At 38.5% G+C, this 17,467-nt stretch overlaps 1 protein-coding gene across 1 annotated transcript; it reads left to right on the forward strand.

Annotated features, from left to right (window-relative positions):
* Positions 1 to 318: 318 nt before the first annotated feature.
* On the forward strand, positions 319 to 15,125 carry LOC146474396 (uronyl 2-sulfotransferase-like). The gene is made up of 8 exons (XM_085116984.1): positions 319 to 654; positions 5,793 to 5,827; positions 7,278 to 7,418; positions 8,789 to 8,868; positions 10,079 to 10,217; positions 10,490 to 10,587; positions 13,191 to 13,348; positions 13,959 to 15,125. Exons 1-8 carry the CDS (start codon positions 504 to 506, stop codon positions 14,132 to 14,134), a joined length of 978 nt encoding a protein of 325 aa, XP_084973110.1. The 5' UTR covers positions 319 to 503; the 3' UTR covers positions 14,135 to 15,125.
* Positions 15,126 to 17,467: the final 2,342 nt, after the last annotated feature.

Raw genomic sequence — 17,467 nt, forward strand, 5'->3', positions numbered from 1 at the left:
AAACCCTACATTAAGCGTCCAGCAGGTGTCGTGTTTGGCCTGTCACGTTTTAAATCACTCCAGTCACTGTAGGAAGTCAGAAGTCCGAAATCAGAAGTCGGAAGTTGGAAATCGGAAATCAGAAATCGGAAGTCGGAAGTGGGAAGTCGGAAGTGGGAAGTCCCCGGAAAGCCTCTGCATGGAGAATTCGAAAATGATTGATTGGCTGCTCCGTAAACGGCTTGAATTGTTTTACCGTAGAAATCCAGCGGTAATAAAATTCCAGTTCCCCGGAGTCTCTCCCGTAAGTACTTCTAACCGCTGGCCAAAGAGCCTGAGGACTCAGGCTGGCGATAGTAGCTGGTTCAGTAGCCAATTTTGTATTTATAATATATTTATGGATCATCAATGACTCCCATTGCTCACCTCTTTGTTTGTTTTTATTTGCATTTTCCTTAATTATAAAACGCGAAAACCACCAAGAGGACTAACACGACGCTCCGTCATCGCAAATTATACAGACAATGAAGAGATTAAAATTTCTTCTCTCGCTGTTTATATCCATATTGATAATATCTGCAACATATTTTCTGCATTTCTCTGTCAAATCTCCCCGAGCCAAAAAACTTACAGAAATCGAGGAAAGGCACTTTTATCAAGTCCATAGCTGGCAAGGTAAGTCTTTAAATTAAATAAACTGAAATTTAGGTAATTCATGCTGTCTCAACATTGAGTGAATTTCTGGTAAGACACTGATTGCTCTCTACGAGTTAATAAAACGAGTTCTTTCACAGAACACCGATATTGGCAGTTCAAAGTTGCTTAAACTAAACTATCAGGACTTATATTTTTTGTTCACTTTAAAAAATGTAACTGTGGTTCACGGACTAACTCGGCCTGTTGTATTTGCGTTGTATAAAGAGCTCGATGGTCAGTTGCTTGTTGAAGAAGATGATATTAAATACATCGAGATGTTGACGTCAACAGTTAGTGATGTGAAAAATCCACTCCGGCGTGTACAAAGAAACGCAGGGGATATATATATTTTTAGATTATTCGATCTTACGGGAAGGCAAACGTTTAATCAACGATTTGAGCAACAGCTAGGATCTGAAATACTGTAATTAACATGTAAATTACTTGGAAATGTTCAGTTAACTTTTACCACGTGCCGTTGATTCACTTTCAAGAAAACGTGTATTTAATTTTTTTAGGGGTTATATTGTTTGCTAAATAGAAGATCAATTTAAGAGATGAACAAAAGTTGAAATCATTTAGTCTTAAGTCTTTTTTTTAATTTATTCACCGTACAAACAGAAAGTGAATATCACAAAACAATGCCAAGCAAAAAGCAGAAAAAGATCAAAAACCAAAAGTAACAAGGGCATTTTACAATTCTGTAATTTTTTACAATTGTGGCATGGTGTGAGTCTGGCTGAATAAATACGAAAGATTTAATGCAAATCCGTTGTGCAATGGGGAATCTTTTTTTTTAAGATCGCAATTGCAAGAGTTAGAAAGGTCATTCAATGTATGTTTTTACTTTTGTGTTTTTTTTTTTTTTTGGTCGCTTATCTATCACCAGTATTATTCACTAGCTATTTTTTTTAGTTCCACGCCGCTTTTAGTGATAATGACGGCTTTTGGCGCAGTGTCGATTGTTAATTGCCTTGTATACATATAAAGATACACATATCCGATTCATCTTCCATTCCTTGAATTGGTTAAAAAAAATACTCGCGTTTCAATCTATGGGCTCTTGCAAAAAATATTCTGTAGGCTGCATCATTCTGACTATTTACCACAGAGCAACAAAGCTCAATTGCCTTCTAATAAAGTAATTGTTGAAATTTATTAAAATCAGTTCAGTTAGGTAGCGACAACTTTAGTTCTCACATTATATTCTTCGGCCAAAGAAGCATAAGACATTTGTTCAAACTCACCTAAAAAAAACTCATAAGCGCCTTAAAACTATCGCTTGTGATAGCCTTATCGGCTGCTTTCAAAAATTAATAAGAAATTTCTGTGATGTGACTGTCTAAAGAATTTAAACAGCTGTTCTTGTTTGCCATGGTAGCAACAACGCTGTCTAAATAATGCCGGAAAGTATTTTCTCTTTGTTATGAGTCCGATGTCGTTTGTATATATTGCCCATAAAAACACGTTGAGCGAGGGCGAGTCTTGCCAAATCTTTATGAAATATGATTTGATTTAGCAAAAAAGAGGGATTAAAATCTAAGGGGAACGCAAAGGTTCATTTCGGCACCGAAGGTCTTCTTAATTGCCTCTGAAATTCGAATTAGTTTTAAAGAAAATTTTATAATTAGATGTTAAGATATCTTTGGCAAAATGAAAGCTCAAAATTTCGTAATACTGGAAAACTCAGTTCCTTTTGTTAGTTTTAGGAGGCGAAATATCTCCATTAAAGAACAAACCCTTAAAATGAACATTCCTAATCGCTTTGTGCTGACACTCTTGGCAATGCGACAGTCTAAAGAATTCAAATAATTGTTATTGTTTTCGTCTTTTCAGCGACATACCTGGCGATTTTATACGCTGATCGCAGTGAATTTGATCGGAATTTGATCGCCAGCCTTGCGATTTTCGCCACCGATTGATGCAGACACATTTTGCGATTTTTTCGCCGATAGCGGCGATGTGGCAGTTTTGAAAAGTCATGTGATAAAATCGCCCAACCTGATGGGTTGGCTTTACTGGCGATTCGCCGCAATGACCGTAGAAAATCGCGGGAACGAGCACACTTGGCGAATGCCGGCGAATCTAATCCGCGCCGATATCTGACATGCCAGAAAATCCGGCAATCGATGGCGATCGCAAAAACTACAAAATCGCGCCATTCGGGTCATAACAAAGTCAGATTACTATTCCAGCGCTACCACCCTACGCGGTAAGCTGAGATGGGATAATCTCTGTACCAGAAGGAAGAAGCAAAAATGATCAGTCTCCGGAGTACCTGAAAGGCATATTTAGACTATTTAAGCCCTTCAGCACGGACTATGGACTTAGAAATAGTGACAACAAATTGGCTCTGCCTAAGCCTCGTACCGATTTTTTTGAAACGTAGTTTTGCAGGTGCTACAGTGGGGCACATTTGTGGAACAGCCTTCCATCTAACGTCAGAGCCATTGGATCTTTTACTAATTTTAGAAATGAGATAGATCGCCAATTGTCCTCCCCGTACTCCCACACGGCAAACATGTAAATCAGTTTTAATTTTAAATTTTTATCTTGTAACTGATGTTTTTACCGTGTCTAAATAAAGTTTATGTATGCATGTATGTATGTATCGCGGCGATCGGTGTATAAAATGGCTAAGTGTGTCGCTGGCTTTCCTAGTAGCAAAATTAATAAAAATACTTACTACTGTTTTGTGACGAGTACAATTGCGTTTATTTTTTCATAAAAACACATCAAACGAGGGAAGTCTGGTATAATTGTTATGAAGCAGCATGTGATTTAGGAACTGGATGGATCAAAATGTACAGTCGGCATCATGCAAAGCACTTCGAAGTTACGGTGTCCATCTATGAATTTTTCACTTTCTAATCTAAAAATGTTATTTTGAAATCGCAAAAAATTTTCCCCAAAATTCATCAGTTCCTCCGCACTTCTTTTTCTTCTTTACAAACATCTTTGACATCATAAAAGAAGTCAAAAAAATACCATACTCTAACGAGCGCCCGAGCGGTTATTTACAATTTTGTCCAAATTCCAAGAAGTGAGGAGCTTTTTCAAAGGAGGATGCTTAATCAAGGGGGCACTTATAACGGTCTTCTTTCAACGAACTGGAACTTCATTTTGGCTAAATCTTCAAAAAATCTACAACATTATCCATGTAAATACAAGCACACGAAGATAAAAATAACTGTAAGTGACATAACGAAGAAGAAACTGTTTTCTTATATATACTGATGCCGTGGTAGCGAAGTTCAAATAACGTTCAGGCTTTCCTTACATACCTTTGAGGAGGAGGGAGGGGCGCTGCGAGGAAATACGGTAATTTAACACTCTCTTTGCAAGTTTCGAAGCAATCATCCCCTTGATGTATTGCTTGTGCTAGCTGTTTGATCTGGGGGTACCTGCTCTGTCTTGGCTGCGCATGCTCCAAGCGATGATTATAGAGAATAAGCGCGAGGGGAAACAACGAAAATCTTACCTTCGTGAATGACCATTGTTCTTTTTAAACTCACAGGCTGATCCTTTACAAGATATTCAAATCTAATGCATTTGTGCTTCTGGTCTGTTTCATTTATTTCGCTTTATTGGCGTTGAAAGTAGCCTCCCACGCAGTCGATTTTAGAGGACTCGTGGGGAGGAGGTAATACGAGTCCCCTAAAAACGACTGCAAGGGAGGCTCAATTGAAAGCGATCTCAGTAGAAAGTTGAAAAAGGAATCACACTTGGATATAATTACCCCCACTTCACTTTCCAGACCACACATAGCGTTTTACGCTAAATTGATTGGAATCACCGCTCGCTATTACAATGTTTCAGTTGTGGTTTTGGGTGAATACACACGTTTAAGGAAACGTTGTCAAGTGTACAGTGTGAATCGTAATTGCTGCGACATGATGCAGTGATGGGGTGATCGTATGAGCATGCCCATTTTCGTGTTTTTTTTTCTCTTTGTCTACGGAAAATAGGTAATGTTTAAAACACGAGCAGCAGTATATTATCGGGATTTAAAACCACGAGGCGCAGCCGAGTGGTTTTAGACCCGATAAAACACGTGCTGCGAGTTTTTTGAACGGCTTCAAAAACATTCCTGGAAAAGCGTGTGTCAAGAGAGTTCATAACAATGATGCTTTTGTGAACGTTGGAAAATTAGCATACGAGAAAAACATTAAACGTCGCATACTAATAAGGAGGAGGTTTTATCGGATATAAAACCACTGCACGTGATGTTTTATCGACCAATTGATAGGTCACAGGGCTTATGAATTATTAATGAGTAAATTATTAATTATTAATGAGTAGATTTCAAGCCTAAAGGCTGGTTTCCATATGATCGCGGATCGCAGATCGCAGATCGCAGATCGCAATAAGGTCTGCGATCGTCTGCGATCCTGCGATCGTGATCGCAGACGATCGCAGAAGATAGAACCATGTTCTATCTAAAGGCTGGTTTCCATATGATCGCGGATCGCAGACCTTATTGCGATCTGCGATCTGCGATCATATGGAAACCAGCCTTTAAAAACCACACGTATGTTTACTTTCTAACGAGAAGAATGCTTAAAATTCATAAGTCAAACGCTTTTCAGGAACGTGTTGGGTCTTATCACCGTTCATTGTTTATACTTTTTCACCTGACAACGGTTTTTTCAATCGAGTGTATTTGGTTATGGCATCGTTGCTGTCAACTTGTTGAACACCTTTATAAAAATAAAATTTCTGTAAAAAAAGGAAGCACCAGCTACTGTTTAAAGATCATGGAATTAGAAAAACTTTGTATCCTGTAATGAAGTTTTGCAGTTTTCAGCTCGGGAAAGATGGCGGCGATAGAAATAGAGCGGGAAATCAAGGAAATTTTTTAGGGGTGGAAAGTTCTTTGTTTATAAACTTTCAAAGTTTGCTATATAAAACGTTTTTTGACCTAGTTCTATAGTAATTTAGGAATTTTGCGTAGTCACTCAGATCGAGGTCTTATATGGCAATCAAGATAAACTAGAGGGTTTTTTTTAGCTTTAAACATGTTAAAAGTACAGTGCTCTGGAATTAAACCTCATTAAAGCCGCTGACAATAGTTAGGAAGTGAACTGAACTTGAGATGTTTCTGTTTTTCTTCCCAGATGCCACGCCCTTGACGACTCCAGCGATAAAAGGGGTAGGTATTCATTTTACTTTTGGAGTGTGTGGAACTGAGTGGCTGCGAATTAGCGCAGCAGGCGTTCGGGGCCAACTCACGCGGGGGAAAAACCCATTTCTTCTTCTTCTTCTTCTTTTTTTTTTTTTTTTGTATGGAGCTTAACCAACTTTAACAGCAACGACAATAAAATAAAAAAAGCGTTTGAAAATAAAATCTTAGCTAGCTATTCAAAATTTTAACCCTAAAGTTCATATGCAACACTTTTCTGCATTTATTTTTCGCGATTGGCGATACAAACCTCTGAGGAAACAGTCACCTACCTTACATCAACGATGTCACTCGAGGGCCATTCCCGACTTCACCGATCTGCATTCCACCAGAAAGAGCCTCTTGGTGCCATTTTTACCCACCCTATTCATTAATCCAGCACTGCATGTCGGGATATCCAAGATGTCCGACGGCGAGCAGAAAGATTTTTTGGGACCACTTTTCGACCGCGTTACGAATGTGACGGATGTGACCTGATGACACTTCTTTTCCTCTCAAGTTGGAAATTTAAGCGAATGTCTAAAGTCATTTTGAGAAATGAAAACGAGTGTTAACCGAAAAGTGGTCTCAATTTTTTTTTCTGGCGACATCGAAGCGAGGACCAATCTCCTGGAGCGAATATTACTAATCTCGAGGTTCAAGGCCATGTTTGGAAAACGTTAACTGCGACGGGAAAAATCATGCAAGAACAGCTTTCGTTCGTAAAACCACAATGAAGATAGGAACTCAGTTACAACCTCAAGACACGTGGACCGTTTTGAAGATTGGCTTGTTCAAATTCCTCTCTCCCGAGCGCGAGTGCCTTGAGGCCTCTTAGTCTCCTTAAAGCACAAATTTTCAGCTTCAATCAATCAACCTTGTTACCAGTGCTTTTCCTTAGAAAATTGGGAGGGCGGAAATAGTCCTGGGAACGAGGTGTTTAATCAACCACTGTTCATGCTTTGCAGAGAAATATATACATTAATGATACATTAGCCTGTTTTGAGTGTGCAGTTGGTTCACAAATGCGCAAGCCTGTCCTTAAAAAACTTCAGTTAGACCAAAAAAAAAACCCTAGTAAAAAACGGTCAAATGTCCGGGGTATGCCCCGTCCGCCGGGTGGAGGGGGGTGTTGAACGTCCGAATTGATCAGCGCATAAAGATTACCACTTTCCAAACTCGATTTCGATTTCTTGAGTTCGTCTTCAATACTACTAAAAGAAACAGTCCTTATGACATCTTTGCAGTCGCGAAATTTACAAAAAGTTCGATGATTTTTTGTGCTATTACTACAGATCCTTTGTCTGGCGTTCCGACTCTCTCCTCCCTCGCCTACTTAATAACGACTTCGATTAGCACTTCATTTTTACTTCCCTATGCGTAGTTTAGATTTTGTTGGAATTATCTGATTACATTTTCCATATTTTTCTTCCCCGTACAGAAACGAGTGATTTACAATAGAGTGGGGAAATGTGGAAGTCGCACAATGATACAGCTTATGGTTGCTCTTGCAGAACAAAATAACTTCAAAGTGATTGGTTCTAAGATATACAATATACGTCATATCAATCTTCTTGAACAGGTAACTAACAGTAAATCGATGACCTATTAACTTAGTGAGTCAATCAGTGCATCTAGATATAAAGCACACGAACTTTCTTGGTCACCACAGCGCTGCGGCGAAAATTAAACGTGTGCCACTCTCGAACAGGTGATCTGAAAAAAATAGTAAGAAAACGTCGATGAATTTTTCTCAACAATGCAGGAAAGTAAAGGTTAAGGTAGATCTTGAATAGTTATAGTTAAAGGAAAATCAATGAACAGTTCGCGTCAGTGTGGGAGAATAAAGTAGGAGCCAGCAACGTTGTTTGCAGTCGTGGAAGCCTGTTGTGATATTCGGTGGTCAATCTTGTATCGAGATATTCTCAGGGTCTTTGGCCACTGGTTGGTTACCTGGAGACCAACCGCTGGCCAAGGAGCCTGAGGCATCGGGACGTCTGATTCGTGGCCAAGTTTCTGTTACGGTGTTGCTTCCTTCGGACAAGTCACTTTCGATTGCTTCATGTTGTCTTTCTTCACCCAAGTGTAGCGGACCGTCGACATACTGCTGTGAAGAGGTGTGCGATGGAGTAGCGTTCCATCCAGGGAAAAGTTGCCTATATTTCCAGTTCCTTCATGATACAGAAACTAGTTAAAAATCAATTAAAGAATACAGAATCAGTCTGGTTGGTTCCTTGCGCCTTTTCCCGACTAGAATTATACTTGTCATGAGCGGGACTCCTTCCATCTAGACATTTAATGTTGGGTTGGAGATTCTTCCTTGCCGAAAACCTGGAGTGCTTGTGGCTTTTCTATGCTACAATTTGACAGCCCGATGTGTACTTTGATTTTGAATATTGGCTTACTTGGTGGTTTCTTTGAGACGTGAGCCCGACTTCCGATGACTAGGCCAGGTAAAATTGTGAATCCGTTTTCTGAACGGCAACAAAAAGTTTACATTATTAAAAAGAGGGTGTCAATCGGGGCGTAGATTTGACGGTTAATGGTTCAGTAATTAAATTTTGCTGGTTTTGACGGTTGACGGTTATCCGAGAGAAATTTCTTCCATGGCCATGAGTTAAAGTTTTTTTAATATGTACATTTGTTTTTTGGAGAGACTGCTTTTTGGTCAGAAAAACGTTAACAATGTAGTAAGTCATAAATATTTTGAATCCGGAAGTACTTCCAGCCGGAATTTAATTTAGCTGTGATGTCAGTTTACACGCAAATTAAGTGCCGGGAAAAGACCAAAATGTGAGTATATTTGGGAACATGGAAACTGATTTACCAGTTTAAACGATTCTTTGATAGCCAGAAGTCCGGGACGAGCAGCTGAAACAGTGATATTTGAAAGACATTGAAATTATAACTCTGGAGTAAGTGTTAAAAAACCTTATTATGCATTTTTTACAGGTAGAATTTGTGGATTTCATAGATCGCCTTGAGACACCATTTATTTATCACCGTCACTTGCAATTTGTCGACTTTCAAAGGTAAACTATGCTTAGATATAACTAACAAGACCATTCTAGGTCTACAACCTTACACATTACACACACCAACTGAATGCGTTTTCGATGAGTTTAAAAAATTCTCGAATATTACATTTTCCTAAAAAAACTATTTGCAAGTGACCAAAGACTTTCCGATCATACCCCTACCAGTTTTAATACTGTAGACGAAGCAGCCGCTGATCATCTCCATACAGGGACTTCGTCCCAGGCGATTCACGAGTAGAGGTCAGAGCGGAGATTTTGCGCGAAAACATCAAAACAGCCAATCATCTAGCAGAGCAAGTGCTGACAGTATCGATTACTTTTATAAATATTTCTTCTCTGGGACGCTTTTCATTGCGCTAAGATTTTCGGTTTAATGTTTCCAAAGGCTTCCCAGTCTTCCATCTGAGAAGAGCCCCGTTTGCATGCAGTTCCAAACTTCCAATCTCATTGGTTCATTGCTGGTAGGTCAAAAAAACTTAGGTGATGGCGGAAAAAGACAACAAAATTATAGAAATGGCAAAAACTGCCCTTGCCAACTTGTTTGAATGGAAGAAGTGGCCGGACTACCTCCGAAGGTCGACGTCCGTTTCTACTGAAAATTTTCCAGAACGTTCTACCGTTGCATTTATATTTCAACCAGTTAATAATAATGATAATAATAATAATAATAATAATAATAATAATAATAATAATAATAATAATAATAATAATAATAATAATAATAATAGCTTTATTGGTACATCCAATCTAAATGGGTTTTCACAAACCAATTACAATAAAATCTAATATAAACAATTGAAATCTAAAATAAACAGTTAAAAGTGATAAAACATTACCATGTTATTTTAAAAAAACTTAAGATGCGCATAATTACGCCTATTGAGTGTCAATGGCTTAAAAATTCGTCAAGGGCACGTCCTATAATCGCGTTCTTAAAAACATGAAATGACTCATGTTTGCTAAACTTTCTGGAAGGTCATTCCAGCGCTGAGCAGCCCTTGGCCTATATGAGAAAGATCTCTGACCTGTTGTTGATCTAAAAGATGGTTTATTAAGCTCATCCTAGTATTTCTTTCTTCCTAGTATTCCTAAATAGAATGCGTCCAGGTTTTTGATTGTCTAATTCCTTTAATTTATCAGATTTATTGGTGAGTCAAGTTGTTAATTAATTTTTGTGTGTTCCCGCGCTTTGCTTTCTCTTCAGATTTGGCTCTGTTCAGCCTATTTACATAAACCTCATCCGGGATCCACTGGCTCGACTAGTCTCTGACTATCACTACCGTAGATTTGGAGATCACGCAAAAATACGGAGTTTCGAAGGCACTGACGAGGAGAAAAATCAGGTTCGTGTTTACCGAGCTAGTAACGAATCATTGTAGTTACATTTTTTCACAAGGAAACTACAAAGAAGGAGAACTAACAGGGTAGATAAGGCAGTCAACCATGATGTCAGTGTATAGCTACTTACGAAGTCATAGTTCGTATTCTTCATAAATATCATGTGAGAATGTTCTCAAGTACAGAAGTCCACCAACTCCGAACGTCCACAGCATATGATGTTTAAGTTTTAGAATTATTGCATCAATCTCAAAATATACAAATCTTCGGATTTTAGACATTCAATGATTGCGTCCTCAATGACAAGCCAGAATGCAACGAGCAAAGAACGTTCCAGATTATTCCGTACTTCTGTGGACAAGAGGCCTTTTGCTCGTAAGTATGTGGTTCGATTTCATTGCGTTTATATTTTGTTAAGTCCATTATTGTATACATCTGTGCACACAATAAACGGAGATTTTCAGAAATGCTTGACAAGGTACGTAGATTTTAATGGGTGTTAATTTAAAAAATGGACGAAACGTTTCGTTTTTGTGGGGTTTGCCTCTTCAGTTGTTCGTCCAGATGATTCCAAAACAAGACAGACAGTACAAGAAATGAAGGGTGACATAGATAAATCATTAACATAAATAAATATTTTTGTTTAACAACGGTTAACACTTGACAATCTAACAACTATCAAATCTCAGGTGGCCTTCAGATTCCGGATCAAATTCGGGAAAATTAGAAACAATTGTCTTTGAGGAGAGGTGAAAACGCACCGAAGTACTCGAGGAAAAATCTTGCGGAGCAAGAATTTGAACAAAATAATTCCGTTCTAATTCCACATATGGCACCGAGTCGGGGAGTTCGAAATAGGGTTAAAAAGGCCCATTCCGAGTTCTTTCGAACCTCATTATGAGAGCGAGGCTCGTCCATAGTTTTTGTTATGAAAATTAGCTGTCTATGCAAACAAAACTTATTTTTGCATGAACGGCGTCGCACTTAGCCTCAGTTGCGCTTAAAATATTGTGAATGACGTGAATTTGCTGAAAATGGAAAGTTGTTGTTAATTGGTTGAAACGTCTTCGATATTAACGTCAAAACCTTTCTTGATTAAAGACAGGAGTCCTGAGGGAACTAACGAGCTCTTTTAAAGACTTTTCAAGATACAGGGTAGAAAAAAAAGTCCAAACTTTCACAAGTTGCAGCCAGTTCCATCCTGTTTATCCGCAGCGAAGGGCATTTGATTTTAGTTTAAGAAAACTAGTAAGCTGATTTTAAACAACAGTGAATTGCAGAACTTTTATTTACAATTACCCATGTCTTTATGGTAAATATAATGAGTATTGTAAAGGGCGATTTATACGGTACGACTTTGTCGCATGCGACAAGCTTACGACAGGCCAACGACACGAATTGTTTCGGATAAATCAAACCTACAACTCGCTTACGACTGTCGTGTACGTCACAAAAATATCGCAGGATTTTAAAACATGTTTTAAAATCCTATGACAATCGTAGGTATAGGCAATGTTGAATGACGAGAGTTGTGTGCGAGTTTTTGCATGACGCGAGCAGCGCGCACTATAGAAATCGCATGCGACTGTCGTAAGCTAAAGGTGTACCGTATAAGTATTCAGCATTCAGTTTCAGAAATGTGCCCTGAAAGAACTTAAGTATTATCAAATTATTATCAAATTATTATTATTATTATTATTATTATTATTATTATTATTATTATTATTATTTCAATTGTCTTAAAAGAAATGATTTAGAAATACATGAAACAAGAAATATTAGTGATAGGAACCGACGTTTCGGTGCATCTTGCGCCATTATCAAGGTACATAATTAATGATAAAAAGCGGTTTGTAAAGGCTAAGTTGAAGCGAATTTGCATAACATAGCGGCAAGCTAATTACTTAAATACTTTCGCACGAAGAGAATCGGACTGCACATTCAATGTTGGTTTAAGCTCTTGAATATACAACATTTCATTGACAAGGCAGTCAAATTTGTTCATGCATTTCTTGAGCACATTGAAGCGTGCTAAGAAATTGTTCGGAACAGCAGTGTTATGTTCTTTGTAGTAATGCTTGCAGATTGATGACGCCTTTTGACGGTGTCCCTCAACGCGCGTGTGAAGGTGGCCCTTTGTATACCCAACATAACCTGCATCACACAGGTCACACTTGAATAAATAAACAACACATTGCTGGGTTACAATGTTGGGCTTGGGCTCACGCAGGCTTAGATCTTGATTAAGCTTACGGCTAGTAAACACGGGTTGAATGGTCTTTCCCACCTTGCTGCTAAGATCTCTAAGTTGCCGTTTGACAGACACTGCAGCATCCTGATCTTTATAGGGGATAGCTATCCGGATGACGTCATCGGTATGCTGTTTAGACTGGTCCGCTGCGACTCTCGAGGTGATAAACTTGTTAATGACAGAATCAATAAGGTGATTTGGATCCAAATCACCTTATTGATATAATGGCGCAAGATGCACCGAAACGTCGGTTCCTATCACTAATATTTCTTGTTTCATTATTTCAATTATTGGGTTTTCTTTGATTGTAATATTTATAGTATAAAATTCGTGGTATAGCCCCTTTAATTTGCAGTAATAAGAGGTGACCCAGACACGTGCGGGAGACCTCACGCCTCATTCTCAGGGTCTTTGGGTTGTTCCAAAACCAGAACCGGGGTGGCCATATATACACAAACGTCATATTAACGTCACTATTTTGAATATGGGAATGGCCTTGCGAGCTTGGATAGATCATTTCTAGTTGGTCTAGGAAAATTTCTCATCCAGCCGTAGCAATACGTTCATGGTTCCTTCTGAAAAGCGTGGGAGACGCATACGATCTTGTTAAAACTGCGGAGAAAAAAGAATAGAAAGAGAAGCAAAATACGTTCCTTTCTTTTGTTACCTGCTGTGTATTCCAAGTCTCACGGCACATTTTATAGACATTCCTGTTCTCTTTCTACAGGAAGCCCTCACAGTTAGCTCTAACACAAGCCAAAGAAAACGTGATTAAAAACTACCTGCTGGTTGGAGTGACTGAAGAGATGGAAGATTTTCTTTTCGTTCTCGAGAAACTCCTCCCTGAATTTTTTAAGGGTGTTCTGAATATGTACAAAGTACCAGGTTAGATGAACTTTGTTGTTGTTGTTGTTTGTTTTTTGCAGTTGTTAATTGTTAAACTTTGTAGTCCAGTCAAGATCAGTCAACTGCATTTCTCTGCTTAGCTAACTGGGTACGATGCCCTCCTAATAGAGATATGTTTTTTGTGCAGTTTACTCATGATGTGGGAAAAGCAGATCTTATGCCTGCGTCACACTAGGTGATAATATACCCCGACCACATCGAATTATATCGCCAGCGAAAATCGCAAGCGAATCAGACGCCGCTTAAAAAGAACCGGCAAACTGGGCGATTTAAAACGCCAGCCGTGGCCATTTAACGCACTTCACTTCGTTGGTATAAAATCCAGCAGTTAGTTGGTTCAACTAGTTGACGACGAAACCCGAAAACAAAGTTGATCACAGTTTTGGGAACACCTGAAGAGTTTCGTTGATCGTTGCAATCGGGGTATAAAATTACCTAGTGTTGCCAACTTTACCTGGTCTGTTGGAATCCAAATAGAAATTTGGGAGTTACTGGAACCTCGCAAATTTCATAGATAATTAAATAAGCAATGATAATTCTAAAAAATTTGTTTTTCAAATATTTTTAAAGGTCCCATTTTTCTCTTTAGGAAATGCGCTTCAAACTAAAATAAAAGTAACCAAGACGATGAATAAGAAAGGACCTTCTTTACAAGTGGAAAAGATCATGAAGAAACGTCTGGAACTGGAATATGACTTTTACAACTTTGCTAAGGACAGATTTCACAGACTAAAAGCTGAAATACGTCGGTCGTCTTCCCCTTAACGAACACTCAGAAAATCGATTAGATGTTATTGATAAGCAGAAGAAAAATGAATAAAAGCTATGTACCCCTCCACCCCCACCATCATCCCCTGCCGGATAGCTGAGCCTGTTTTTATACGACAAAGTACTAAGTCATGATACGTGCTTGAGGCTTCGGCCGAGGGCAGAAAAACGAGTGTAAGAGATATGATGATTTTCGTTTGAGCTTTAAAATACGTTTACTATAAGTATTCTTTATTTGTTTCACCTGCTACTAGTGAAGAAAGATCCAAACAAAGCTCGCTGGTTTCTCCTCTGAAGAACAAACATAGATAGTATCGAATAACTGAAAACTGAGTGAAATCAAACAGAAATACCGATTTAAAATTTCTTGAATCCCCTTGCACAAAGTGATCAGCCACATAAACCCTACTTGTGTTTAGATTCTGGTGTTGTCGTAACTATTTCAGACGATCCGAGGTCGTTCGTTATCACCCCACCCCCCACCCCGGCTTCCTGTCAGGTCTCCCGCAATCACCCCATCCACTACCGTAGGGGACTGGGTGGGGGAGTATAGTGAACGACCGCGGGCCGTCTAAAAACCAGGGGCTAGACTAATGAAGCACTTCTAAGTATTGTTTTTATTTTATTTTATTTTTTGACAATAGTCCATCGTTATGCCAACATTGGCTATTGTTAAGAAACAATAATACTTGGGGTTAGGAAGGCTTCGCTGATCCGGCCCAGGCTATTATTTTGCCGACCACTTGGACCAAGAGTGAGTTAGAACAATTAGAGGTGTGCGTGTAAAAATTTTATCATGATCTTTATCAAGTTAATATATACTAAAATAATAATAATAATGATAATAATAATAATAATAATAATAATAATAATAATAAATACAAAAAAATTATAAATCTTTATTAACATATACCAAGCAGCTGAAATTGTTATTTACAAGTTAAAAGTTAAGAAAAGAACTATTAAAACCTATCTACAATTCATTCCGATTTCGAGACTAATTTTCAAGCACAAAACTTTTTTAAAGAAAATAAAAATGTCATATTAATAATAAAAATAATAAAAAAACAACATCTTAATCAACATATTCCAATTTATTTACAAGTTAAAAGTTCCAATTCTAAAACTAACTGGTTATCTAAAAAATGCTTAAAAAATAAAACAGTACCAATACAAATAAAACCGGAACAGTGGCTACTTAATTTTGACGCTGAACATTCTTCAAATTGCATTTGTGTCGTTGAAAGGCGGCTACCGATTTCTGAAGAACATAAGCTTAATTGTTGTGACATTTACATGAATACAGATGACACCCGTTATAATCCATCAAATACTTTCGCTCGCGCGCGATTGGTCTAAACGCCCCACATGACCGAATATACCCCAGCTAAAACTGTTGAATATCCGATGATATTCCCCAATTTCTGAAACTTCAAGGCGCGTCTTGTTTACAATTAAAATTAATGTCAAGATGGGGGAACGGTTTGCTTTTGTGACAGAAGGAGAGATAAACCTGCTGGTCGATAAAGCAGTATCAGAAAGCAACATACGCTCTAAACGTTCTTGACGGTAAACTGTTCTTAAACGAAATGTTCAAGTACTCAAGCTCGTTGCTACATGTTGCGAAAAATATTTGAAGGATAATAACCACAATAGCCTTCATTTGGCTTTAAAAATATGCTCAGATATTTGTCCTTGGACATTATCTGCTCCTCGAAGCTCATAGTTTTCCTCGAACTTCGCTCTCGGAAAACTGTTCCCTTCTCGTAACAGATAATGGCCGCGGATCTGAGCATATTTTCGCGCCTAATGGAGGCTATTGTTTATTTATCTTTCATTTCTCGCGGGCTTTTACTCATTTCATATTGTATTGTCACTACATATTTTATTCCAATTTTAATGCCAGCACTTACTTTCACATTGAAACTCCTAATACTGGAAGTATGCGGATCTCATTGCAAAATCTATGTGGTCGGCAATTTGCGTTCAGTCGTACTTTTCTCCTCAGATCACACGCGCAAACTGACGGTAAAATTATGCAAATTAGAAAAGTGGACGAGGAAGGAATGTAGATCAATCGCGCGCTACGGAAATTAAGAGAAGGAAGTGACTGCTGGCGGTCTACAATTTGTTAAAAGAAGCAGAGACCGTCCGTACGGTTTGATAAACTGATACGGTCTGAAAAAACAGCCTCACGATCCTTACGGATCGTAAAGACAATTTTCGGTCCGTATACAGTCTGACAATTGCATCTCATTACCTGAGCGACCGGTGAACGTTTTGACGATCCGTACGGTTTGTACAGATCGTAAAGGCACTTTTCGGTCCGTATACGGTCCGTATACAGTCTGACAATTGCAAAACGTAATTCAGTACGTTGTATCGGTCTCTGCTTCTTTTATCATTTATACTTGTTAAGCCGATCAGATCAACAATTGATCCAACGTATACCAGCAGGATTATCGTCCACGGTTGTTGCTTAGACTTTACGACAATTTGAGCAGGTGTTAATTTGGTGCAGTCAGCAAGGATGGGGTCACTCTCCAGCTTCCGTGGTAACCGGGGTAACATGGCCCTCATAGCACAGGAGCACCTTCTTCGATTGGGACGCTGGTAAAAAGCGACTCTACGTCAAATGACACGAAGATCTCGTGGTCGAGTTGGTCACCGTGAGAGCTCTTACAAAACAAACACATTCTGCTTATTGCACTAAATTGGCTCGTGATTGTGAAAGAATGACAAACCACGATATTATATTTTAAGTTATCACCGGGAAACTTGAAATTCAACACCAGCCGCGCTCACTCGAACCCCAGATAACTAGAACTATTTTTTCCCTTGGGAGTCCGAGTTAGCGGGGTTCTACTGTAATAGCCCAGTTGCCGTAAACTTTTTTTAGGAGTCAATAAACAATGCCCAAATGTAGCATGTAGAAATGAACTTGGAAGATTATCATTAAAAGCAAAAATTGACATAAATATTATTAAATTTTGGTTACACCTGGAAAGTCTACCAGAAGATAACATTGCCAAACAATGCCTTTACCTATCTAAAGAAATGACCGACAAAAACCAACTGAGCATTATGCAAAGAGTCAACTCTCTGTGTAATCTTTCCAATTTAAACATTCACAACTTCACTGAACGTATTCGACTAAGTGTTAATAAAACTTCAACTAATCATCAACTTAATTTACTAAACCTAAATAAAAAACTTAAATTCTACTCTATCTTTAAACAAGATTGCCACAAAACTGACTCCTTGGATTCGATAAAAAATGTACGTCACAAAAAACAAATCAATACATTTCGTCTTGGAAATCACAATCTG

The sequence above is a fragment of the Pavona decussata genome, unplaced genomic scaffold (assembly GCF_977016875.1).
Source record: "Pavona decussata unplaced genomic scaffold, jaPavDecu1.1 SCAFFOLD_89, whole genome shotgun sequence".
Taxonomy (NCBI): domain Eukaryota; kingdom Metazoa; phylum Cnidaria; class Anthozoa; order Scleractinia; family Agariciidae; genus Pavona; species Pavona decussata.

Bases quoted from the DNA above. Each gene is read 5' to 3' on its own strand.
- LOC146474396 (XM_085116984.1), top strand. From the start codon at position 504: ATGAAGAGATTAAAATTTCTTCTCTCGCTGTTTATATCCATATTGATA. The intron at 5,828-7,277 runs GTAGGTATTCAT...TTCCCCGTACAG, and splicing joins CGACTCCAGCGATAAAAGGG to AAACGAGTGATTTACAATAG. The intron at 10,218-10,489 runs GTTCGTGTTTAC...TTCGGATTTTAG, and splicing joins CTGACGAGGAGAAAAATCAG to ACATTCAATGATTGCGTCCT.